The 26684-nt window shown below is 52.5% G+C and overlaps 1 protein-coding gene across 10 annotated transcripts in view; it reads left to right on the forward strand.

Moving 5' to 3' along the window:
• The window catches only part of Adcy7 (adenylate cyclase 7), a 68809-nt gene that overhangs the window by 13604 nt on the left and 28521 nt on the right, over window positions 1-26684 (forward strand). For 3 of the 10 annotated variants that reach the window (XM_023703511.1, XM_023703510.1, XM_023703509.1), the window contains exon 2: window positions 25525-25900. In XM_023703511.1, the coding sequence (XP_023559279.1) occupies window positions 25730-25900 (171 nt within the window). In that variant the 5' untranslated portion in view covers window positions 25525-25729. Of the gene's footprint in view, window positions 1-12816; window positions 12944-15916; window positions 16030-17985; window positions 18055-25524; window positions 25901-26684 lie in introns of those variants that run through there. The other 7 variants (XM_023703512.1, XM_023703513.1, XM_023703514.1 and 4 more) reach the window with 6 other exon arrangements.

Consider the following 26684-nt stretch of genomic DNA (forward strand, 5'->3'; position numbering starts at 1 on the left):
CAATTATGTCTTTCCCTATATTTATGAATCATCAAGTGAAAGAAATATATATACATATATAATATATATCAGTTCAAAAACTATACAAACTTGTACTGGAAAAAAAAATGAATTGCATTAGCAAATGTCAAATATCCATCAAGTAAGCAACAAGGTAAAATAAAATTGTATGTGAAAACTTAAAAAAAAAAAAGAAGAAATGGGGTTACAGATTCTTGCTGGCCTTTGCCCGTGAGGCTATGCTGGTGGCTTTGTCTCAGTATTGGCTCCTGGTGGCTGGTTCCTCATAGCCTGCATGTGAACCCATTAGGAAGGGGGTGAGCAAAGGCTGGAAATAGGTAGCCCTGTGTGCGGGGGTGCCGCCTGGCCTCCTGACTCTGAGGGTGTGCCCTGTAAGTCCTACCCTCACAGGGCAGGAGCAGCTCAGTGAGGACAGCCCTGGAGCTCAGCTGGTATGTTTGGTGTGACACATGGAAACCTGAGGATGAGGCCACTGAGACCCTCTGAGGTCTCGTAGCCCAGCAATGGCAGTACTGGACAGGAAGCTGGGGCTTCTGCACCCAGGCCGAAGCTCTACGCAACTTTCCTGGGAGGAGGAGAACATTAGTTGGTTTCTTATTTTTAACTGGTTTTAATTTCATTACAGAAATTAATTGCATTTGATTATTGAAAACACAGAAAATACAGCAAGCAGGTGAGGAGCAAGGCCTGGGATCTGCACTCTGAGGCAGACCACTCACGTGTTGCTATGTAGCCTCCCAGATGACCTCGTTGCCGGTTTGTGGTAGAAGGGAGGGAACTCAAGGCCTCATGCATTCTGGGCTAGCCGATTGATGCTGTGTGGCTGAGCTGCACCACCAGCCTCTGACTTTTTTTAACATATGGTAAGAAAGAAAAAAGTTGATGCTCACAATAACTTTTGTTTTTGTCGTCTAATGAGAGATTTGTTGGTCCCAGGCTTTGTGTGGCACTGGGGGTCAAGGGAATTTGAGGTGTTCTCTGGCAGACTCAGGATCAGGCCCATCCCTCTGGGATAGGATGAGTTCTCTGTCCCTGTAGCTGGACAGTGAGGCTGTTTCCAGCATTTCAGCCATTAGACTGCTGGACCAAGCAGCTGGTAGTTAAGTCCTCACATGCATTGAGGAGTCTTTTGTTAGCATCCAGGCTGTGTTCGGGGGTAGGGAGGTTCCAGGTGCCTGCTGAGAGCTTTCTATTCCTCTAAAATATTTTGTAGTCAGTGGATGAGACAGGGAGGGCCCCCAACCCCGGGGAAGGCTCTGCCAGGGGCTCGGAGGCTGCGCAGAGGCCAGTGTGCCAGGCTGTCCACTGTGTCTCTCTTTTGCCAGGAGCAATGCTGAAGCCAGTCACTTCGCCCCACACATAGGAAGGGGTTAGACATGGCCTCCATACTCTGAACCGCTCGGATGAGACAAGGGCCATAGGCGCTCCTGCAGGAACAGCATTTCAACACTTTGTTATGGGAAATTGAACTTTCATGAAGGAAGGGAGAACAGTGTGCCTGCCCCCTCCCTAGCCCCAGTGGCTTCTGCTCCTGACCAGCCTTGTCCCCACTGCGCCCACATACTTCCCTCCCAGACAGCATAGACATCTACTTCATCCACAGAAATGAGGGTCTGCATTACAAAAAGATAAGGACTCTTAAAAAACCACACGTGACCCTCAAAAACTCTTGTTGGAACTGATAAATAAATACAGTAAAGTTGCATGATTCAGAATGTACAAAAATCAAGAAGGTTTCTATATACTAACAATGAACTGTCCAGAAAAGACATTTGAAATAGCATCAAATTATATCATTTATAATAGCATCAAAACAAAAATATTTAGAAATGTAACCAAGGACATGGAAAACCTATATATTAAAAATTATAAAACATTGATGAAATAAATTGAAGACACACACAATTGGAAAGATACCCTGTATTCATGGAATGGGAGAATTAATGCTGTTAAAATGTTATTACCTAAAGCAATCCATACAATACAATTCCTATCAAAATCCTAAAAACATTTTTCACAGAACTAGAAAAAATAATCCTACAATTCATGTAAAACCATAAGAGACCCCCAGTCAAGGAGCCAAAGCAACCTGTAGCATAAAGCAGGACATTACATTCTCTCTCTCTCTCTCTCTCTCTCAGCATCTCATTATGTAGTTCGGGCTGGCCTTAGACTCACTATGTAGCCCAGCATGGCCTCAAATTGACAGAAATCCACCACCTCAGCTTCCTGAGGGCAAGGATTACAGGCATGCACCAGGACACCAGGCAACACTACTTAATTTCAAACTGTGCTGCAATGCTGTAGTAATATCTGCACGGTACTGACCTTAAAATAGTCACGCTGACCAGTGGAACAGGATACAGAGTACAGGATTGAACATAAGCATTTATGATTGATTTTTTTTTTAAATTTTATTTATTTGTGTGTGTGTGTGTGTGTGGCCAACTCAGCCCATCAGGGGGCGGGGCTGGCTGGCATGTGGTGCTGGGGGATTGAACCGTGGTCCCTGTGCTTTTAGTTTGTTCTAAGTAGGTGCTTTAGACCACTGAGCCATCTCACCAGCCCCATTTATGATTGATTTTTAACAGAGTTGTTAACAATATACAACGGGAAAAAAGATTGTTTCTTCATTAAATGATATTGAGAAAACTAGATATCCATAGAGGGAAAAATGAAATTGAACCCTTGTCTCATGCTATATGGAGAGCAACTCAAGCGAAGACTTTATTGTAAGACCTGAAGGTGTGACTCTCGCTACTAGAAGGCAATGAGGAAAACTCCAGGAGTTGATCTGTGTGGTGAAGAAGTTTTGCTGACAAAAGCAAAACCAGACAAATGGGATTATGTCAAACTAATACGCAGCTTGGATTTGTGGTGATCCTCCTGTTTTGGGCCTCCCTAGTGCTGGGATTACAGGAGCGCTCCACCATCCCCAGACTCTGGCCAGCTCAGCTGCCCTGGGGGTGGGGCTGGCCCAGCATGTGATGCCAGGGATCGAACTGTGGTCCCTGTGCTTGCCTAAACTTGCCTAAGCAGGTTTTTTAGTCTGCTGAGCTATCTCCCAGGTCCTGGAAGAAAATATTTACACAAGTCAAACATTTAGTATAGGGTTAGTATCCGCAATATACAAAGAACTGAAACAACTCCATAGTAAGAAAGCAAATAGCTCAGTTAGAAATCAGGCAGGCCTTGGGTTGACTGGCAGGTCCCAAAAGCTGATGTTCACATGGCCAGCTGGTATATGGAAACAAGCTTGAAGTCACTAATCACCAGGGAAATGCAAATTAAAGCCACCATGGGCTGTCTTCTCACCTGTTAGGATAGCTGTTAACAAAAAGAGAGTTGCTGGTGGGGTTGCGGAAGAAATGGAACTTGTGCACGGGGCCGGTGGGAGTGTAAGTTAGTACCACTATTATTAAAAACCGGAGGTAAGGAAGCTCAAAGGAACTAAGAACTACCGTAAGAGCAAATAGCATCACTTCTGCTGGGCTTGAAATCAGTAAGTTAAAGAGCGAATCTGCACACCCACACCTGTTGCCACACCATCAGAGTGAAGATTCGGACACAACTTAAATATCTGCCAGCTGGTGAATGGATAAAGAAATTGGGGTGCCTATGTACAGTAGAGTGCTATGTAGCCATTAAGAAGAAAGAGGTTCACAAGAACATGGGTGAAGCTGGAAGGAACTTTGCTGAATAAAGTAAGGCAAGCACAGGATAAATACCACATGCTCTAACCCACCTGAGGAGCAGGAAATGATCGAGTCCAGGAGCAGAGGTAAAATGGTGCTTCCTAGAGCCTTTGGTGGGGAGGGCAAGACACAGGTCAAAGGTTGTGCAACAGTCAGAGACAGGGAAGCTGAGTGAGCCGCTCCCTTCCCACTGGACACGGCACTGGCCTGGTGATGCTCCATGTCAAGCCTAGGAGGTGGGGTGCCCAGCGGGGCAGAGCATGAACTCCACCACCAGTGAGAGACAGATGCCTGGAGGCAGGGGCCTCTGAGCACAGTGGGGGGCCCCTCAAGTCAGAGGTGCCTGACCCTGCAAACTTAGGGAGCCTGGGATGTGTGAGGCTCATCGGAGGCCCTTGGAGAGTTCCTCTCCCTTCTGCTCATTCCTGCTACTGTCCCGTGACCATTAGTAAATGTATCTACTTACTACAGGTGTACGCATGGCCATTCTTGTCATACGCAAGAACCTGGACTATGGGGACCCTCTCAACTGCAATAAGTACAAAGTTTCAGTTAAATGGAAGGAATAAGTTTATAGGTTTATGTCACAGCCATGGTGGCAGTTGTTAATAACCAGTATTAAGAGAAAAAAATATGTATGTTTTTACAAAATGAAAAGTGGCCTGTATCGGGGGTGAGGAGGGAGAAAAAATGATCACAGGTTGTGCTACAGTCAGAAACAGGGAACTTGCTGAGTAATTTGATTCAACTGTACTATGTTGTATATACAGAATGGTGACATTGCTTTGCATTCCAGAAATACCTGCAGCTATAGTTGGCCAATTTGCAGTTAGATAAAAGACACACAGTATTAACACCACACATAAAAATTGGCAACGAGAACAAAAGCATTCCTTCAGTATCCATATTTCCCAGTCTCGACCCTGTGGTGCTGGGATTACGGCCATGTGCCTCGGAGCTGGAAGCAGGTTTCCGGAGTCTGTGGTCTTGGCATCCCCGCTGCGTTCTCCCAGCCTCTCCTGCCCGCCTCTTCCCCCGCAGGTCAGCTTCCTCCATGGGGTAAGGGATCCTCATCCCCGTGTCCCAGGAAGCGGCTGCATCTGGAGGCCTGGTCTGTTTTGACGTTTGCACACAGCTGCCTGTTAGAGACACTGCTGCCCGCCCGCGTTCGAAAGGCTGACTTTGTGTCTCGTACTGTTGGCAGCTGGGATTTCCACAGTGTTAACTTTTTTTTTTGGTACTGAAATTGAGCATAAGGCCTTTTTACTGGGCTATAGTCAAGCCCTTTAATTTTGTTTTTCAAAACAGCATCTTGCACACTCACCATCCTCCTGCCAAGCCTGCCCGTGCTGGGGTCACAGGTGGGTGCCACCACACCGCAGCTAACATTGACCTTGCACGTTTTACTCTGTTACAGATGGTGCCAAGTTTGTCCCTGGCTGGATAACTCCTAACCTCAGAGTATTCTTTTTCCTGCTTTTCCTTCATTCTTGTTGTTTTTTTCTTCCATTAAAAAAAAAAAAAAAAAAAGATCAGTGCTTTCCTTAGAGAAAAACTGAAAAATAAGAACTAAAACAAAAAGAGATTTGAATTAAAACTGCTAAGTTCTGTCATCTGGTGACACCTGCCGAGGTCTGAGGTTCCAATTATCCCACGGGGCTGGAGCTGGAGCCTGGGGCCCATGCACTCTGGGTGCCGTGCTGGACCCCGCCCTGCGTGGTCCTGTGCCCCCTCCTTACTTCGTGGCTTCTCTGTCATCCCCTTCCTGAGACCTGCTGAGAGGGTGGCGTCTTCCTCCCTGTACTTCCTCTATCACAGCAGGCTGGGTGCAGGGAAGGACAGCAGCTGCTGGCAGGATCCAACGGCAAAGTTTTTCAAAGGAAGTAAGGCCTTTTGGTTGGCAGGGCCATCTCTTCCACATCTGTTCTTTCTGCATTCTCTGCTGTTACTCAACACTGACCCCAGCTGCCCCGTTCCTTCTGCAAAGCCCTGTCTCCCAGGCTTGCCAGAGACGACCTGGGTCAGGGGCCCTGCCCTTTCCTTGGGCAGCTGTGCCACTCGCTGCTGCAGGGGGTGTCCTTCCTCTTCCAGCTTGGCAGCTGGCCCAGGCAGCTCACTAGATTTCCACCCAGGAGGTCCAGTGGTTACAAGGACCTGAGGCTGATGGCAGAGGTGCTGTTTAGAACCTGTTTATTTGGTGCCCCATTGGGCTCACCAAGGACATCTTTAGGCCCACTACTGAGTTGAGGCACAGGATCCCACCTTCTCTGATGAACTGTAACTGGTTGCATGTCCTTAAGTCCCTTCCTCTTTGAAAACCCTGCTTTATGCCCATCTAGGAGGGTGTGACCCTGGGCATTGCCTGGGAAATGAAGGGATCAATGAAGTTAAGAAAGAGAAAGTCAGAAAGACAAGATGGTGGAGGGCAAGGAGGTGCACAGATGCCCAGAATGCTCCCCAGCCTTGGGGCAGAAAATTGATCTGAAAGGGCGGAGCGATGGGACCACAAGGCTCCTTCTGCTAGGTCAGAGTGCAGAGGAACTGGGCCGGAGGCCGGCACTGTGCCTGCCTGCTCGCCATCTAAACCTGTGGTGGGGGAGACTTGAGGGAGACTGTTGTTCCTGGCAGTGCAGACTGTGTTGCAGGCTTCTGCTCTGTGTTCTTGCTGCGAGAATCTGGGTTTGTTGTTGTTGGTTTTTGAGACAGGGTCTCTGTGTAGTTCAGGCTGGCTTTGAACTCACTGTGTAGCCCAGGTGGCCTTGAATATTTTGTGATCCTCCTGCCTCAGCCTTCCTAGTGCTGGGAGCACAGGCACATGTTACCACCCCTGGCTGAGAATCTGGGTTTCAGGTAATCTGGCAGACATTCTGAGGGCCTCCCAAATCCCTGGTACTCGGGGAGGTGGTCTTCACCCTCTGCAGGGTGGGTCTGATGGAAGAGAAGAAAGACTCTCGGTTGTTCCTGAACAGGCCAGGGTATTGCGTGAGAGAGGGAGTTAGCTGGTTTCTTTGAGCTGCTGATATCAGAAGCACTTCCTCAGCCCAAAGGAAGGGTGTGCAGGGGACCTAACAGTTGCTGTAAGTAAAGGGGGAGAAATGGTAGGTACGGATTCAGGTGTAGTTGGATCCAGGGACTGAAACGGTGTCATGAAGACTCTAGCTCTCCCTCCACCTGTCTTCACTTCATTTTTAGGCAAACTCAGCTTCACTGTGGTCGTATTTATAATCTATTGGTGCATGAAATTTATTCCATTTATCTCACAGTTTCTTTTTTATTTTATGTATTTAGTACAGGGTCTACAAGTTCTCACTACAAAGACCAGACTTGTGTTCTCCCGTTCTCAGTCTCCCAAGTGCTGGGATTACAGGCACATGCCCAGTCCCAATCACTGTCTCAGCGTGCCCCAGGGGCGGGGCCGACATGGCATACAGGGGATGCAACCCCAGTCTCTGCACTCGGCCTAAGCTGGTGCTTTAGTGCTTTTTTATCTCTCAATTTCTGTATTTCAGCAATTCAGGCTTCCTTACTGGTCTTGACTTAGGGATCCTGCCACGGCTGCTGTCAGGAAACCGGGCAGGTGCAGGCACTGGAGGCCTCCTGGGGGATTTGCCGCAGGGTGGCTGCGCTGTGTGGATGGCAAGGTGGTGCCACCTGCAGGCGGAGGCCTCAGCTCCTCACTGCCTCGGTGGTTCCACATGTGCAATGTGTGCCATGTTTTATGGTCATACAGGGGCATCTGGCATGAGCATCAGGGGGCAAAGTTGGCCCAGTGGCTCCTGGCTCCTATCCTTCATGCCTTCTTTTATAGACATAATAGTTGTTGTTACTGCTTAGTAGTTTTATTGCATATCAATTTGACAGAATGTGGAGTTTCCCCGTAGCCTTTTCATAGTGCAAATGGCATGTTTTCATCAAGCTCATCCTCCTGTTTCCCCCCTTGCCCTCCTCCTAGTGTCCTGTCCACTCTCAAATCATCTTAGTGCTTTTCTGTTTGTTTTTTATTCTCCATATTAGGGGAGCCCATGCCATACTTGCCCTTTTGAGTCTGACTTATTTTGCTTAACATGATTTACAGTTCAATCCATTTTTCTGCAGATTATGATTTCATTCTTATTTATAGCTGACTAATCCTCTGTGTGTGTGTGTACATTTCTCTCATCTGTACATTTCTTTCTTCTTCTTCCTCCTCCTCCTTCTCTTCCCCTCTCTTCCTTCCTCTTCCTTTTTTCCCCCTCTTTGGTACTGGGGATTGAATGCAGAGCCTTCACACTGAGTTCCATATCCATTATTTTCTATTTTGAGACAGGATCTCCCTAAATTAGGTTGCCCAGGCTGGGCTCAAATTTTAGACTCTCCTGCCTCAGCTTCCCAGAGTGCTGGGACTACAGACATGCACTGCCACACTGGGCTCTGTGCATCACCTTTTCTTTATCCATTCATCTGTTGATGAGCATCTAGGCTGGTTCCATATCATGGCTGTTGTGAGTTTTGCCCCAGTAAACCTAGGTATGCAGTGCCCCTGTGGTATACCTTTAATTCCTTCAGGAATATATCCAGGAGTGGTTTAGCTGGATTAACAGTAGTTGCGTTTTTAGTTTTCTGAGAAATCAAGGAGAGCACTTTTCCCACATAGTCCCAACAAAAGCCCCAGGCTTGTGTCTTGGTGGCCCACCATGAGCCCCATGCCTGATCCCCTCAGCCTGTCCGTGAAGGGCTCGGACCTGCTTTCCATGGCTGCAATAGGAAGAGATTCACAGCGCGTGTCCCCCTCAGAGAGGCCACTGGAGATAGGGACTATGAGTTACAAGGAAGACTTCCTAGAAGAGGTGGCATCTGTCCCTGTTTGGTATAAACTCCTGCTCTGTGAGCTGCAGAGAGCCCCTGGCTCCCTCCACAAACCCCTGTTTATGCAGAAATGTTCCCCAGGTTTGAAGCTTGCTGGGTGCTATAGGCTCCTTCCAGTGGGGCCAGGGCCCCACATCTGTGTCCATGCAGCGGGGCTGGGCTGCACGCTCAGCATGTGGCATTATTTGTCTCTTGATGAATGGGCAGTGCTGTCTGCCCTGCTTTTGGTGTAGTCTGCTCCTCCCTCCCCACAACTTTACAGCCTCATCTAGCACCCGTTTTCCATGGAGGCCCTGATTCCTCCACAAGAGGAGGAGGTCTTCCCTGAGCTGGTTCTGTATGTTGGTGAAACCCTGTTGTCAGCCTAAGACCCTGCACAGCTGTTGGTTGTGTCCAAGTCACTTTTGGGTCACTGGCCTAGGGAGGAGTGTGGGGCTGTTTCCTAAGACTGGAAAGAAGCAGGCCCCCAGAGCACGCAGACCCTGTACTCCCTGTCCCTGTGCTTTGGCTCTGAGGCTAACTCCTTCCTGGGATGAAAGAAAGGTAGAAGCCAGGAATAGTGTTGCATGCCTGTAATCCCAGCTTTCAGCAGGCTGAGGCAGGAGGATTGCCTCAAGTTCAGGGCCAGCCTAGGCTACATAGGGGTTCAAGGCCAGCTTGAATGACATGAGACACTGAGACACTGACAGTGACAGTGAGACACTGTCCCAGGAAACCAACAGGAAAAATGGAGAATTTGCTCAGCGAACTGGGGAGCCCCGCGTGTCAGGGCTTGGAGAGCTGGGACAGAGCTTGCCCTGCTCCCATGGAGGGTTGGAATGCATGAAGACTACAGGCCGTGGAGCCAGACCAAGGCAGGACTGAATCCTGACTGTGCCCTTCAGTGTGTGCTTGCGTAACACAATGGACCTCCCTGAGCCTCAGTTTCCTCTTCCACCCTATGGGGTGGTCGGGGAGTCACAGGATCCTACATGTGTGAAGTCCCGGCCCTGCCCACACTCAGTGAGACCAGGTGCTGAGCACGGCTTGCGGACTCTGCAAGGTGGCAGGTGAGCCGCTGGAGTGTCGGGTACACTGGGGCCTGGGCAAGACGAGGCATGCAGCAGGGACAGTGCGAGCTGGGAAGGGGCTGCTTGGATGCCTCCTGGCTAGTTCACTGTCACCCAACTGTGCAGCCAGCTGTGCACGGCCCAGAGCCCCCGTGTGCCGTGAGCACCCTCCCGAGTCCAGGCCTCTCTGTGTCTTCTTCAAGCTGCCACCACACACTCTTCCGGGGCCCATCCGTGCTCCCACCAGCCACCCCTCAGCCCACCCCCACCTCTCCTGGCTGCTTTCCCTCCCCCTGCGCCTGTGCCCTGGGCCATCGCATCCTAGCTCCCTCCTTATTGGCCTGGGTTGGCTTCCTGCCTGCTGGCTCAGAGCCAGCTTGTGTTGTTTCCCCACAGTGTACTAAGCACTTTGCATCCTGCCCTACTGAATAAAAGACTGGGTGTAGTTTCCATACAGTCAGCTGCACTAACCATAAGCATACCCAACAATGAGCTTTATAGTTAGGTACACACGCATGTCACCAGCACCAGGTTGAGATGCAGAATCTCTTGGGCCCCTAGAAGATCTCCTGGGTCCCACCCCAATCAGGAACCTTCCTAAGGGTAACTCCTGTCATCTTTTTTCTCCCTGCCTTCTGCTTTTCTGCCTCTCCTGCCCCACCCCTAGCCTCCCTTTCCTTTCCTCTTCCTGAAGATGGAACCCAAGACCTTCATGCTGATCGAACCCCCCAGCCCTTTTTAATTTTTAAAAAAACTATTTTAAGACAAGAACTTGTGGGGCTGGGGAGATGGCTCAGTAGAATAAGCTCTTGCCTGGCAAGCACAAGGGTCTGAGTTCAATCCCCAGTTCCACACACACACACACACACACACACACACACACACACACACACACAAAAGACAAGAACGTGTCTGAATCTCTTAAATTAAGCTGAACTTAGACTACCGTCCTCCTGCTTCAGCCTCTCAGAGTGCTAGTATCACAGGCACGTGCTGCGGTACCCAGACTGCAGTACCCAGAAAGATTGGTCTTTTCTGAAGTTTCCTGCCAATGGGACCATGCGAACGTGCTCTTTTATGTCTGTTCTCTCATTCTTGATGTCTGTACTGTTAGTCCGTATGCTTGTGTATTTATCAGTCATCCGCTCCTTTTATTACTGAATAATTTTCCATCCCGTGAATCTGTGAAAATCTGTCTATCCATTTAATTGTTGGGCTGTTTCTGGTTTGACAGTTGTGATTAAAGCTGCATATTTGGATGCAAGCCTTGCACGCACATGCGCACTTACTTCTGGGTAAACAGCACCGTGTGGAGGGCTGAGTCACAGGCCGAGCGTGCGGTTAGCTGAGGGCCACATCACCAAACGGTTTTCCAACATGGTAGCTCCACTTGCACGCCTAGCGGCTGTGTTTGCAGGTTGGAGTTGCTCCATATCCCTGTCAATACTTGGTATTTTCTTTTTAATTTAGCTATCCCAGCATGATAGAATCTGGGTGTGCTTTTAATTTGTGGATAGATAGTGATGTAAGGATCTTTTCAGGTGTTTATTGATCCTGTTGGTGTCCACATTGTTGAAATACTTGTTTAAGTCTTTTGCACATCTTTTTGGCTTTCTATTTGTTTGAGGCATAGTCTTGCTGTGTTTCTCTGGTTGGCCTGGAATTTCTGGGCTCCAGAGATCCCCTTGCCTCAGCCTCCTGCGTAGCCGGCACTTCACCTGTGCACCACCGTGTCTGGCTGCTGCCCATCTTTTAATTGGGATATTTGTCTTTTCCTTATTGATCTGCGTGTAATCTTTATACTCATTGAAGAGGAGTCTTGTCAGTGGTGTGTGTTTTCAACACCTTCTTCTCCTTGTCTGTGGCTTCCTTGTCTCCTCTCAGGGATGCCTGTGTCCTCTCTGCCTTGGAGTACCCAGGACTTGGAGATGTGTGCTGAAAGAAGAGAGTAAACCCCCAAACCCCAGGAGGCCCCCACTTCTCCCTGCTATGGCTCCTGCAGCAGCCCGGGGCCCTAGGCAAATCCCATAGCTCTCTCTAAACCAGCTGTTGGACCTTGAGGTCACCTGCTAAGCCCCCGGTTGACAGCCTGGCACCAAAATCACACTTGCTGTGCTCAGTCCCCAACATGCCCTGGATGTCCATTCTGTGGCTCGCCGGTGCTGGGGACCAGGCACATAGCTCCTGATGGTGTAGCGACTCTCTAGGAAGGCACAGCAGCAAGGGTACTATGATAGGAGACGGTGCAGAGACGCAAGAGTGTGAATGGCAATGCTGACTCTAGGCCTAGGAAGGGGAAGAGGGCCTCGAGTCTGAGGCCAGCCTGAGCTACATAGCAAATTCAGTGACAGCCTGGACTAGGCGATTGAGCACAAATGTGTCTTGGGCGGGGGAGAAGGAAAGAAAGGAAAGAGGATGGAGGAAGGGAGAGCAGGTAAGAGAGGGACACAGGAAAGAAAGAAGGAACAGAGGAAGAAAGGGAGGGGAAAAAGGAGAGAATCGGATCCCAGGACCCAGTCACATGCCCAGAGGGCTTCCAGAGGGTCGGGCAGTGCCACCCCAGCCAGGCTCACGTGTCCCCTTCTATCTGGGGAGGTGCCTGCTCCCAGGTTTCCAGCCTGTCCATTTGCTCTCATAGCTGAATTCCCCAGGGCTTCCCCAGAGCCCGCTTGCTTCCTAGCTTCATGGCCTGGGCTGCTAGGTTCCAGAGACCCCACTGTTGTAATACAAACGTCAAGCCAGAGCCCTGGCCCGGGGCAGGCATGAATGGAGAGGCAGTGGGCCGGATGGAAGACCTGTGACCTCTCAGGCCATCTCCTGGTCTACCTCCTGACCTGGGTGGGGAGTTCCAGGGAGGGGAGGGGGCTGTCTGAGAGCGGAGAGCAGGGCCAAGGCTCCATGCCAGACTGTCTGCCTCTAATTGCTTATTAAGGATGCATTTGCTCCTGCTTGGAGCAGTAGTCTTGGGACTTCTAATGGAGGTTTTTGATTCTTGTTTTATTATTATTATTTTTAAAAAATCATTCCAGCTTCAAGCTTCAAATTTCCATGAAGTCATTGGAGCTGGTAGCCTGACTGGAGAGGGGCCCCCTTACACCCTAAGCGAGTAGAAAGAAGCAGGCGGAGGGCGCTGAGGGCCCTGTGGTAGCTGCGCCGCCAAAGCAGGAAGTGGTGGGTCCCAGATGTGACTCACGCTCGCTCGTTAGGTAGACCGTGGAGGGAGTCGCCACATGTGTGAGACTGGACAGTGTCTGGGAAGGGCAAGCAGGACCGGGGCACCTTCCTGCAGGCTCAGAGACTGGCCCAGCAACTGAAGACTTCCAGGAGAGCCAGGTAAGGCATTGTGTGGGGTTGGGTGGCACCTGTCCCGGCAGCCCAGCCTGAGAAGGTGGGGGTGGATAGGCCCTCAGCCCAGAGGTCTGAGAGGCCCCATGGGCCCGGCATGAGGGGGGCTCTGGGGCTTCCTGGGCAGACAACAGGGAGGGACGGCTCCTTGACAGGAGACCAGAGACAACTTGTCGCTGGCTTTCCCAGCCTGACAAGAAAGTGCTGTTGTGACCGCAGTGTTGTTCGTTTGGCTGCTTCCACCTAGAATTCTGGGAACCACAGGCACTCAGCTGTCCACATTTCTTTTCAAGGCTGTAATTTTACATTTACAAGAACACTTGGCTTTTCTCAAAGAAAGTAAAAAATTGGCAGGGGGAATTTTTTTTATTAAATAAAACAACAACAACAAAACCTGTGTGAGTGGGGCCTGGAGGTGTAGTTCAGTGGAGGACCACTTGCCTAGTTTATATGCTGGGCTGGGCTCTGTCTCTAGAACCACAAATAAAAGAAAAAAATTATTAAAGCTTTAAAAGGACAGAGGGGCTGGGGCAATAGCTCAGGAGAATAAGCGCTTGCCTGGCAAGCGCAAGGGCCTGAGTTCAATCCCTGTTCCACAAAAAATAAAATAAAAATAAAAATAAAAAGGACAGAGACCACAGCTGCCTCAGAGAAGGGGAGCCCTGTCCCTTGCCTCCCCTCCTTGGGGAGCCACGGCCCCTGAAGCAAGGTGGATGGTGTGGAGGGCCCTTCCAGATCTTCCGTGTACTTGTTTAAACACATGTGCTGTCACAGCTTAGAGCAGGTGCCTCCTCCCCAAGTCACGGCAGATTCAGCGGCAGGGGTAGCAGGGACTAAGCCTTCCTCCTGGGCAGGGCCTGGATGTGGGGCTGCGGCAGGCTCCTGGCTCCAAGGCCTGGATGAAAGGCCAAGGTTGGCTGGCTCTGCATGGAAGGGCTGTGTGACCATGGCTGCCGCCAGCTCAGCCACAGATGTGCAGGTAGGTGGTGTGAGGTGAGGTAGCTCTTTGTGTCTTGAGATGGACCAGGCTCTGCCGGGGTCTGAGCCCACATTGTATGAGCACATTTCAACTGTGAAAGTACTTGTTTTAGTGTACCTTAGAAAAAAATCTGCAAAGGACATAAAATCCGTAGCATTATGAAGGCACTACCGTCTAGACCAAGGCTAGTGGAGACACTTAAATGACAAGCAGGCATTTGAAAGGAAGTCGGTAGTGCCCTGCAGGAAGTGCGGTGTCTGGGGCTTGGGAGGCCTGTTCTGCACACAGTGCAGTTCTGACCTGGCTGGGTTCTTCCCTTCACCAGAAGCCCTGGGCCTCCTGGGGTTTTCCTTTGGCTCTTGCTTCAGGTCATGGCTATGCGGTTGGGGATCTCTGATTATTGGGGATTCTGGGCCTCAGTGGAAAAGGTGTGGCTGCCAGCAGTGTCTGTGAAAAGACATGGCCGTGTCCCAGGGGCTGATTTCAGGGGTAGAGTGAGGAGGGGTCTCTGTGCCAGGAGGAGGTCTAGGGGTACGGGATCAGGAGGTGAGTGCTGTGAGGGCTTCAGTGGGAGAGGTGGGATGGGGCCTACTGACAGGCCAGAGATGCTCCTCCACAAGAAGACAGAGGCCCAGCATGGTATCCTCGAGGGGTATGCACCCCAGCCGCCTTTCACAGATTGTAACTATTGGTTGGACCCTTACTGCCCTATGTGATAGATGTCATTTGCCCCCAGTTTGCATGGGAAAGACAGAGGCCCAGGGGTACATACAGTCTTATCCTGGAGCTCCCAGAAGGAGCTGGTGTCCACCTGTGTGCACCCCATTTGAGGGGAGCTGTCATGTTTGCGTGCCTGCCTGACCTAGTTGCTGGGCCCACTTCAGGATGGCCGGGGCCCCGTGTTACAGGACGTAGCTGTTTGTACCACTGAGCCTGTCATCCTCACCATTCCACCATGCTGGCTCATCCTGAGGGGCTGTGTGGTCCCTATCTGTGCTGTCTTGTCTCTTCTGCTCCCGTCCTGGAGGAAGAGGATGAGGGGCTCATTCACACTGAGGTGACAGCAGCATTCCCCCACTTGTCTTCAGAGAAAGTCCGAGGATCCCCAGCGCACTGGCGCAAGTGTCTCCAGGGACGCATGTCCCAGAGTAACCCATTCCAGACTCTTCTGGGTCAGGAGTGGGGCTTTCACTGCGCTACACAGAGCTGGGAGCTGGCGTGAATCTGCTCTTGGAACCTGGCGAGGCGGGGGCATCTGGAGGTCACAGTCCACCCTCCCTCCAGCACAGAACACACTCTGGTCTGGCGGCCCGGGCTCCTGTCCCCTCGGCCTCCCCCAGCAGGGCTGAGATGGTCAAGCACAGAGCTTCCGTGCATCTGCAGTGTGGGCTCACTCGTGGGCCGTGCATGAAACAGTTGCACACACCGCCTGGGCATTTGTCATTCTCAGGGCCACAGAGCTCTTTGCCTTGGGTAGGAGGCTGGGTGTCGCTGGGAAACTCAGGAGGTGATGATGGCCAGGGCTGGGTAACAAGGGCCTTCCCGGTATCCTGTGTCCTTACTTAAGTTAATCGAGTTCTCTGTTCCAGTTTCCTTATCTACAAAATAGGGCTGATAGGCTCAAACGGGACCCTATCAGGGAGGCTCAGTGGGAGCTCCAAATGCATGAGAAATGCTTCCCAAGCATCTGAGACAATGGTTTGGCTGGGTGGCTGTCAGCAGTGGCTGGAGCCCCTGCAGCCTGTGCATGGAGGGAATCCTGCCAGGCCTCTGTGCAGTGACCCTCTGTCCCATCCAGGGGGTAGTGTAGCACCCCCACCCTGGCCAGCCATAGGCATCCGGTTCTACCTGCTGCTGCCCACAGATTGCATAACCTATCATGTCATGCCCGGGGCATTGCCCAACCCCGGGTGCAGACCCACTTGGCTGAAGTGCCCTCCCTTCCCTGCTTGCCCTAGGAGCCTTTCTGGAAGGAACTGGGTGGTGAGGTGAGGTGGTACAGAGCCTTGGACCAGAGTTCTGTCCTCCTTGGTGGCTTCTTTCTCTGACTCTTGGGATGAGAATGTCCTGCCACCATGGCTGTCTTCACTTACAGGTCTGTTTCATGGGCATTTTCTGGGTGCAGGGCTGGGAGATGAACCCCAGCCAACGCTGCTGATGGGATGGGGTGTGGACAGCTGACCCAGTGCTGGAAAGAGCCGCGAGGATGCCTGGCTCTTTCTCCTATAGCATCAGGTGTGAGTCCTGGTCTGGCTTGGTAGCCCCCCAGGACCTGGCCTGTCCTCCCCCAGCCCTTCCTCTCACCCCCTCAGATGCTCTGGAGCAGCCTACCCACTTCCTACTTGCCTGGCATGCTGCCTTGCCTGGCCTTTGGCTGTGGTCCCCTCTGCCTGTCTAGGTGCCCTCCCAGCCACTCTTGGCTTGTGTCCCCAGTGAGGCACCCCCTTCAGGGGGATCTGCCACATCTGTGCTGAGCCAGTCCCTGGTGGCTGCCTCCCTCCTGCCCATTAGCCTTGCTTTGAGCCCTTGCTTCACGCCATTGCTGGTACCTGGGTTACAGCTCTGCCCATCCTCCTTTTGGCCTCTGTCTCTCGGTCTGCTCTCACACTGACCCCTGAAAGGGGCTCCTTACACTCAAGTCAGGGAAAGGGGTGCAGTGAGGTCTTTGCTGCAGGCAGCCCTGCTCTCAGGCACGTTTCCGAGCCCTTGGCCCCCTCCTGCTTCCGGGCTCTGCCTCCCCAGCTTTGCAGCAGGCAGTGTGGGCAGAGGCCAGGAGGGCTGGGTGGGCCCTGCCTGCTGTTGGCCGGCCCTGCCCCAACCTCCCACACATCTCCCACGGCCACATCTGGCTGGGGAGGCGGAGGCCTTTGAAGTCTGGAGGCGCTGCTGTAATGGAGACCTGGGCTAATGGGACACAAGCCTGTTTTTGAGACACCCAGACTCCTGGAGCCATTGGGCATTCCCTGGGAAGGGGTGTGGCAATGGCAGGCAGGGTCTGGGGGCCAGGGCAGTACTTCCTTGTTGGGCTTGACTTTCTGGGCACTGGGCAGTGAGGGAGGAGAAGAGTTCTTTGGGTGGCTGACAGGAAGTAAGGCGCCTGGGACTTGAAGGGTGTCCCCTGGTGCTATGTATGTTCAGGTTTCTCTAGCTCTGACCCTTTGTGATTGGAGTTGGTGGCATGAGCCTTGGGGATGCCCCTCACTGTGTGCCATGCTCTGTGCCAAGCCCCTGAGGATTGGGTGCCATTACCAATCCATTCTCTTGGCAAGGAGGCTGAGGCCCAGCGAAGCAGGCTACTGACAGGCCCAAGGTCACACAGGTCTGCCAAGGTGGCTTCCTGCCCCAGTGCTTGGTCTCAGGGTCCATGTTATGTTCCCCACCATAGCTCTGCTGCCTGCCTCCTTGACATTTGTTTTCCTCCTGTAGCTCACTTATCACTCGTCTGTCCTCCCCCTAGCACAAGCTGCACAGGGACCCCTTGCTTGCTGTGGCCTTGGCACCTCACCCTTTGCCTGCGTGAGGCAGAGGCCTGGGGCACTGGGCTCTTTCCGTAGGCTGGGCTTCTGTGAAGGTTCTGTAGCCAGGAGGTGAGGTCATTGCTGGAGGAGGCCACAGTGGGAGGAGGGGTTTCATTTCCACTATCAGGTGAGAAACTGAGTCCCGAGAAGCAAATGACACACCACAGCTCAGGCAGGCGGCACTGGGGACTGGTGGGGGCTAGTTGGGGTCTGGTGGATCCCACAGTGGTGGACCTAGGATTCTGAATCTCCCTGCTCCGGGCAACCCAGGATCAGGAAGCAGGGCTGTGTGGGGCCAGAGAACTCAGCTTTTTTTCTTTGTAGGGGGCAGGGGCTAGGTGGGGGGATGCTTTGGAGCCAGGCAGGGACAGGGAAGCCTAGGTGGGCTCTGGGGCCAGACCTGTGGGCAGCCTTCATCTGAGGATGCCCTATGGGGCAAGCTGGAGTTGCCAGGCAGAGGAGTGTGGAGGCGGGCGATAGCAGCATTCTTAGGCCACCCTGGGCCTGGAGATGAAAGGGTGGGGCTTATTTGGGGAAGAGAAGTCAGTCAAATCACACAGCCACGGAGAAGGTCTCGGGAGGACCTGGAGTTTTCAACCAGGGTGAGAGCAGGGGCTTGGCATTCTTGCTGTTTTAAACAGGTGTAGGGAGCCCTCCTGGGTGATCCCAAGGGGAAGCCTGGGTGTGGGGAACCTGGGACTCCTGGGACCTAGGCTCCATCATGGTCCTGCCATGCCCAAGTGGTGGCCTGGCTCTGAGAGGAAGGGTCCTGTGATACCAAATGGGGACTCGGGGCCCAGGGGTCAGCTCTGTGCCACCTGCACCTCTTTAAGGCTGGTCCGGAAGCCGGGCTGTGGTTGGTGGGGGTGGTGGGGTGGGGCTGCTTCCCCTGCAGAAGGCTCTTCCGGACCTCAGCCTGCTCCATGAGGCACCCCCCTTCCCTTCACATGCCCCCTTAGGCTTGATAGGGGGCCTCAGGAAGCCTCTGGGGTCTGCTCGTCTCTGTACCTTGACATAAGCTGGGCACTTCGACACAATGTTGTGGGCACCAAATTGGGACGTGTGGGCCAGGTGGTGGCTTCAGGCTGGCTGTGAGGATGGGAAGGGGCCGGCTAGGCAGAGAGGCCTTGATGAGCTGCCTGTGTGGCCCCGACTCTGGGTAGGAGGCCCCCACCCCTAGGCTTCTCTGTCGCAGCCTTCTCTGCTGGGCCCCAAGGGAAGGTATCTTAGAAACCCTGGAGGGACCAGGCCTGAGGAGGGTGAAGAGTCACACTAGTCACAGCTGGTGGGACCTGAGCTGTACCTTAGGTCTCCTGGCATTTAGCCCTATGCTTGTGACAGGTGGCGAAACTGAGGCAGTGGGTCACTTTTTTTTTGGACTGGATGTTTATTTTTGTTAATTTTATTGAGAAACAAATAGCAATGAAACAGTTTCAAAACAGGTTAGTAGGACAGTTTCAATGATTAATACATTGCATATTGTTGTCTTCTTAGTAGTTATTCATAATATAAGATGCAGACATAATATCTTGTCTAAACACTATTAGTACAAATCTTTCTTCTCATTGAATTAAGAGAAAGTAGGTGTATATCTATCCTATTTTGTATATGCAGATACAAAATGGTCCTTCATTTATATCCCTTTTTTTGTTTAGTTTTGTCAGAGATGGGTGTTCCACTGCCATTTAAATATTGTAGTTGCATGAATTCAGCAAAATAATCCAATATAGTCCAGTAGTCCATAATAGTAGTGGGTTATCCGTAGGACTGGCAATGTCAGAAGTTGTTGACTTGAGCCTTTTATAGGTCAGCATATTAATATGGCTTTACTTTTTATACCTCGTTTTTATACTTTTCTGCTGGATGGTTTGTTCTCTGCATCCCTATGACAGAGGCAGGATGTGGCTCCCACGCTTGAAAACTGCCTGGGGCATCGGAGCCCAGGTGTGTTCCTCCTCCCAGGGAGGCCCTGGTCAAGGCTGGGGCCCTCACCCCATGTTCCCTTCTAGCCCAACCCAGTAAGGCAGAGGTGGGGAGCGGGGCCCCAGCCTGAGTGAGCTCCCCAAGGTGTCAGAAAAGGGGCAGGAGTGAGGCTCAGTGGCCTCTCTGTGGGCCTTCGCTGTCAGCGAAGCTCTGGGCAAGAAGCTCTGAGGCAGGGCTCAGAGAAGACAAAGTCAGCATTTCCTAAAGGAGTTTCTTTAGATGTTTAATGCAAGAAAGGTCTGGGGAGCCAGAAAGACAGGGGGACATTGACTTCTCATCCCACAGGTTTCTTTCCTGCAAGACTTGTCAGAGGCTTTGATTTGCTGTGTCCAGGGGATCTTTAAAGGCAGAAGAGGAGAAGTGGAGCCCAGCACCACCTGTGTGTGTGTGTGTGTGTGTGTGTGTGTGTGTGTGTGTGTGCGTGTGTATGGTCTTCCTTGGTCCCACTGTGGGACAGGCTGGGGTTCAAATCTCAGCCCAACTGCTTCCCCGCCCCAGTGAACTTTGGACAAATAGATTAGGATCCCAGAGTGGCTTCCCTTGCCTGGAGCCAGGGTCGGGTGTCACCCTTTGGCATCGCTGAGGAAAGGAGCCTGGCTAGTCTCCTGCCCCATGTGTACCCCCGCTGGGCTCAGAGGTGGCAGAGCACATCCCATGGGCTCAGTGCAGGCTTTCTGTGCTGTCATGTGGCCCCTGGGAGTCCCCTCAGGCCCCATTTGCTCAGCCAGTGATTCTGTCTCCTTTTCCCAAAAGAGACAGGCGCAGGGACAGTCGTGCAATTTAGGGGAGCTAGACCTAGGATTCATTTTTTTTTCTATTAAGCATTTTTCAAATTGCACAAGCAATCTAATAGTAGAAACAGGAAATAGAAACTAAAAATGAGAAGAGCGATTCGGCCACTCTGTCAAATCAAGTTTTGGTTTTTGTGTTCTGCCTCAATCCTCGTCTGTTCCAGGCATTACCAGGGCCGTGTGGCTTTTCCATAAGATGCCCTGTGAAAGCCATCAGTTTCAGGCTGCTCCGCACCCTTGAGAGCTGCATAACATTCTACTGTGAGGAGACATTGTACACTAATCTATTTCGTGGCTTCTAACTGGTAGATGCGTTGTTTTCAGGCATTTTTTCTTATGAACAGTGATGCCAGGAATCATCTTGTATGTGTCTCAGTGCACACTCGGAGAGTGCTTTAGGATCAGTTGCTTGACACAGAGCTGCACAGTAAAAGGAACCCGGACATCAGTGACTGCATGGATGTTACTAGTCTGCCCTCCGAAGGATCTTGCCGGCTTGTATTCCTGCCGGTTGTGTGTGCTTGTTTGCAATTCAGATTTATAAAATACATTGATTTCTGCCAACCAGAGAAGTAAAAATAGTTTTTCATGGTAGTTTTAATTTGCTTTTTCTTTCTTTATGTATCTGGTTGTTGGAGGTTCTCCTTACACAGTTCGGACTCGTGGTGATGCTCCTGCTTTCAGCCTCCCCAGCGCTGGCCTTACAGGCGGGCACCACTATGCCCAGACTCTGGCCGGCTCAGCCCGCCCTGGGCTTGGGACTGGCTTGCCATGTGGTGCTGGGGATGGAACCTCAGTCCCTGCGCTAGCCTAGGCTTGCCTAAGCGAGCACTTTAGTCTGCTGAGCTATCTTGCCAGCCCCCTTAATTTGGTTTTCTGATTATGGGGCAAAACCATCCTTTTTCCAAATTTTGAAAAAACATTTGAATTCCCTGTGCTTCAAGCCTCCTACCTATCCTCCTCTCCCCTTTTCCTGCTGGGTCATCTCTCTCTCTCCCCTTTTTTTTTTTTTTGTTTGTTTGTTTGCAGGTGAGAGAGATCAGTAGCTACTTATTATATACACCACATGCATGTTCCCCTTATCTGCCATTTGCTTTTTGATTATGCTTTTTTCTTTTACCCTGTAGTAAATTTCATTTATTTACATAATTAAATTTACCAGTTTTTTTTTTTTTTTTTCTTCATGGCTTTTGGGTTCTGTATTGGATTAGAGAGGCCTTAACCCCTACAGCGCTCCGCAGGCTCTCCCATGGGATGTGGTCTCTGCTGTCTGAAGCTCATCCTGGGTGGGCTCTCCTGCACAGATGGTTCTCCCTCGGCTGGCTCACTGTCTTCCAGATGGATGGGAGATCCTTCTAAACGGGCGATCCCAGGGCAGGAGTTAAGAGTCAGTGCCCATCCTCCCTCCCTCCAGCTGAGTGGGGGAGTGGGTCTGCTCTGCATCTTCCGCCCTCAGCATGCCTGCTGTTGTCACTGCTGCTGTTGTCACTGGACCCACGGTCTGGTGGGACTTGGGGCGGAGTGTGTGGGGGGGGAGTGTGAAGTCGGCTGCCATCCTGGGAGGCCAAGGGAGGCCAGCTAACTTCCCTTTTCTGTTCTTCCTTATCAAGGGAAAGGGATCAGAAATCTGTTTAGTGTGGGCGTGAAAGTGTTTCCATTGTAAAGGGAGGCGCCCACAGAGGGCAGCATGTGAAGAAGTGCGTCACACATGGTGGCACTCGGGGAAGAGTCAAGGGAAAATGAGGATGCTCTTTCTGGCAGGAGAGCCTGGTGGATTGTCGGTCAGTGTACTAGCTCTGTTGCCTGGACACTCTGTGGACAGTCAGTCCTAGTGACACTGGGTGAGGGGAGGGCCCTGTGGTCTCTACTTTCTCTTCCTGGTCTGGAGCCTGGCACCCAGAAGGCCCCCCTGTGTCCTTGCTGAGGGGACATGTGCAGGGGCTCCAGCGAGGGACTGGCTCCTGCTGGCACACCACACCAGCCTCATCACAGCTGGCAGTCAAGATGGCTGTCATACTGCGTTGAAAGGACAGACTGACTGGCTCATGCTTCCCTTGGGAAGGAAGTAGAAGGGAGGATTTCCAGTGTAAGGACCAACTCCACTTGCTTGTCCTAAGTCCCTCACCCTTACTGACTCAGCCTCCACCCCCAGCCCAGTCCTGAGCTGGGCCTAAGAAAGAGAGGAAACTGAGGCACAAATTGGGCCAGGGGTTTGCTGAGTCACAGAGCATGCTGGCACTGGTATGCGGTCCCCAAGGTGGAGTCAACCCGGGGGATCATGCAGAGCCGGTTGAGGGTGCATTCCGTTGGGGAGCACCAGCTTTGCCCTGCACGCTGTCATCAGGAGGAGTGTGCGGGTGGGAGGGGAGCTCCTGCCTGCCACTCCCTCTGCCTAGATTGGAGCCTGCCCCGCCCTGGGTCCCAAGTCTTCCTTTTGGGTTCATTACTGCTTTGTTCCCACAGTGTGGTCTGTTTTCTACTATGGCTTTGCAGACCGCGTGGTCACCAGCGTCCGAGTTGACCTGCAAAGGAATGGGACCAGGCTGGTGGTGCAGAGCTGGGAAAGGGTGCTCCTTTGCCCTGGACACCTCTGTGCTGGGCATGGGGGTGCAGCAGGCTTAGTCCCTGCTCTGGGGCACTCCTCTTCTACACTCATCTTCTGCCCGATAGCCACCCTTCCTGCACTCTGCTGCACCCTGGCTGTACCCCTTTCTCCTTGGCCATGCTTGCCTTCCCCGCTTCCTGCTTGCACACTGATCCAAGCATCTTCCACACCCAGCGTGGACAGGTGACACGCAGATCCTGCCATGGCAGTGTGAGACAGGGGCTGGCTGTGTGAGAGAGGTCAGACACCAATGTGACAGGCACACAGAGGCCTGAGGTCCACTGGGTTCTGAAGCCAGGCAGGTAAGAGGGCAGAGGCCAGCAAGACTTGGGCCCTTGGGCCCTGAGGTTTCCAGGGTACCCACTTGGGTTATGCCTGGGCTGAGCAAGCTCAGAATGGTGGCAGGAGATGATAATGGTGTGAATCTCAGCGAAGTGGGGAGGAATCTGCCTGTGTCCCACCCCCTGCCCCTCCACCAGGGGGACCCCCCAGGTAGCTGAGCAGGCCAGGGAGCCAAGTGGGCTTGTGACTTTTAGCTGTGACAGCGTGACTGACTGGATATCCAGGAAGGTTGTGGCATAAGGGCCTGTTGGGGCCTCTCCTCCCTGCAGGCCTGCTGCTCCTCATGACTAATGGCCCCCACTTCTGTTTTTGAAGCCACTAGGGCTGAGGCCTGTGTCCCTCCAGGTCCTGCTGACGTTGGCCAGAGTAAGCCAGGCTGGGTTTCCTGTCAGTGCAGTTTGGCTGAGGGGTGGGGGCCTATCTGTGCCTGTGACGGTGAGGATGCCTAGCGTTGCTGCCCCAAGAACACAGTGGGCCTGAGTGGGCTGTGGGCCTTTCCTGCATCCTGGGCTCAGCCCCACAAGGGGCCCAGCCTCCTGCCTCAGGCGATTCCTCAGCTGGGACCCCAGCTCTAACCAGTGTGCCTCTGGTGGGGAGGACACAGTTCTGCCTGGGAGGTGGGACAGGGAGATGGGTGTGGGTGACTCTGGGCTTCCTGAGCAGACCTCTTGCATCCAGCTGCCTGACCTTGCTTTTGCAAAGCCAAGCAGGGCAGCAGGGCACGGCAGCAGCCCCATGCTCTGCTGAGGTTTACTCAGCTCCCTGCCACTGAGGTGTGCAAGCGGGGGCTCAGGTCATGTGCAGAGATATGGTAAAGGAATTCCTGCATCTGGGGCCCAGGAGACCCTCTCAGTGGTTGGCAGCCTCCGTGACTAGCACAGGAGCAGGTAACTGGACAGAGAAACTGTCCTGGCAGCAGGCTCTTTCGGCTCTGGCTTTGGGATGGCTTGAGAGAGGAGACACCCATGGACGTGCCGTGGCCACGGACTCCTGAGTCTTCCTCCTAGATCCTAGCCCCCAGCCATGCCTTGCTGTCTGGCTCATCCCGGGAGCTGAACATGGTCCCTGTGCCCAAGGCCACCCATTATGTCCTTGCCTTCCTGCCTGCCTGTTGCTGGGAAAGTAGCCTAATTAGATCCTGAGAGCAGTATATACCACAGCCTGGGTCTCCACAGCCTCACTGTGTGCACCAGGAGGAGCGTGAGGTGGCCCAGGATGAGTGTGTGGGGATGGTGTGTGCTGCGTATCTGTGTCCTGGCAGCCTGAGACTGCATTCTGAGGCTTTGCCTGGAGAGTGGAACTGCTGTGGAGAGTTGGGCCCCACTTTGGTGTTGAGACGGGCCAGTGCACTGGGGTTTGACCCTAAGCCAGAGGGGCTGGCAGTGCTGCTGTTTGTGTACTTGTGGCATCTGGCTTGGTCCCCTAGGATGTCAGTGCAAAGCCTGGCCAAGGAGCTGTGGTTTGGGAGTGGGCAGACCCAGGTTCAAATCTCAGTCCTTCCACCAACCTGCTCCGGCTGTGTGACCTCAGGCAAGCCACTGCCTCTCTGGGCTCCGCTGAGGTGCCTCCCGCAAGTTAAGAAGTTGAGTATGATCTTGCGTGCGATGCCTGTTGTCATGGAAGCTGCTGCAGACAGCTCTCGTAGGGGTTCCTGGACAGGGTGTGGTAGGGTTGGGTGGGCACACAGTGGGGCCAACAGTGCTTCTGTGGAACACTTACTCACTTGGGGTTGAGGTAGCGGACCAGAGGGCTGCACCACATAGATGTTTTAAATTAGCTGCCAACATTTAAAATCATTATTTCACGTGGAAATCAGATTTGTAGCTTGTCTAAACTGGGCACTTTGGCAGCCTTGGCCTGACCCCAAAGGGAGGCATTCAGACTTCCAGAGTGCTGCTGTGTTGCCGGAGTTTTTGCAGTGATAGAAGATACTATGTCTGTGTTGTCCGTGGCAGTCGCCAGTGGCCACCTGAATAGGCCACCTGAAGAATGTGTGACTGAAGGATTAGGGTTTCTATGTCACTAGACTTTATTTTTTGTTTGTTTTTTGAGACAAGGTCTCACTATTTAGTTCTGGCTGGCCTTGAGCTCACTATGCATCCCAGGCTGGCCTCAAACTTGTGGTGACCTCCTGCCTCAGCCTCCTGGGTGCTGGGATTACAGGCGTGAGCTGCCACACCTGGCTGTTTGAGTTAATTTGAATTCACGTGTAAATACCACCTGTGACTGGTGGCTACAGTGCTGGATGGAGCTGTTCTGGGAAGACTTTGGCTTGGGCCCACACACTCCTGATCCAGCACTTTGCCAGTGTGGCCCAGGAGCTAAACCCTGGTTCTGTTTTGGCTCCACAGAGCTGAAGACCCCGCGTGTCTGGTCGGCCTGTCCTGGACTCCGGCAGCAGCACAGTGCACCCACCACCTATCGTCCATGGAGCTGCAGGCCCAGCCTGCCCAGCCCTACTGCCTAGCCCTGGAGAGGCCACAGGCCTAGGCCCGCAGAGGAGGGTGCCAACCAGCAGATGCTCCCAGACTGCAGGGGAAAAGCACCGACTGGAGGATGCCGGCCAAGGGGCGCTACTTCCTCAACGAGGGTGAGGAGGGCCCAGACCAGGCCGCGCTCTATGAGAAGTACCGCCTCACCAGCCAGCACGGGCCACTGCTGCTCCTGCTCCTGGTGGTGGCCGTCGCTGCCTGTGTGGGGCTCATCGCCATCTCCTTCAGCCATGAGGTGAGTGGGCGGGCAGCATTCAGGGCACCCTGTGACCCTGGGCTAGTTGTTATTATCAATCTTTTTCTAAAATTTATTTTAAAAAATTTATTTGAGGGCTGGTGAGATGGCTCAGTGGTCTAAAGCACCTACTTAGAACAAGCTTAGCAAAACACAGGGACCGCAGTTCAATCCCCCAGCACCACATGCCAGCCAGCCCCGCCCCCTGATGGGCTGAGCTGCCCCCCCACACAAATAAATAAATATTAAAAAAAATTTATTTGATACAGGGTCTCACTATGCAGCTTGGACTCATAGCAAGCCAACATAACAAGACATGTTCTCTTTTTTTAAAAAAAGGAATCAGGAGCTCATCCTCCTGTTTTCAGCCTCCCCAGGGCTGGGATTACAGGCTTGTACCACCATGCCCAGTCTCCGTGGCTGACTCAGCACACCTGTGGGCAGGGGCAGTATGGCATGGCATGGGTGCCAGGGGATCAAACCCCAGTCCCTGTGCTTGCCTAAGCAGGTGCTTAGTCCGCTGAGCTATCTTGCTGGCCCTGGGCCAGTTGTTATCTTCTTGAAGTTTCTTCCTTAGTACATGTGACTCAGTGTGTGGGATGGTGGAGGACAGGCTCGTCTGAGTTGCATTTGGAGGCCTGGGTGTTTTCAGATATTACATTTATTGGGCCAAATGAATTGCCTTCCTTTTCTCCACCATCACATCTGATCCTTTGGAAGACTGGAATGAGGGTGGGGCCATGACAGACGCTGTGAAGGGAAGCCAGGGCCCCCGGCCCAGTCT

This window comes from Octodon degus, unplaced genomic scaffold (genome assembly GCF_000260255.1).
Source record: "Octodon degus isolate 3935 unplaced genomic scaffold, OctDeg1.0 scaffold00173, whole genome shotgun sequence".
Classification (NCBI taxonomy): Eukaryota; Metazoa; Chordata; class Mammalia; order Rodentia; family Octodontidae; genus Octodon; species Octodon degus.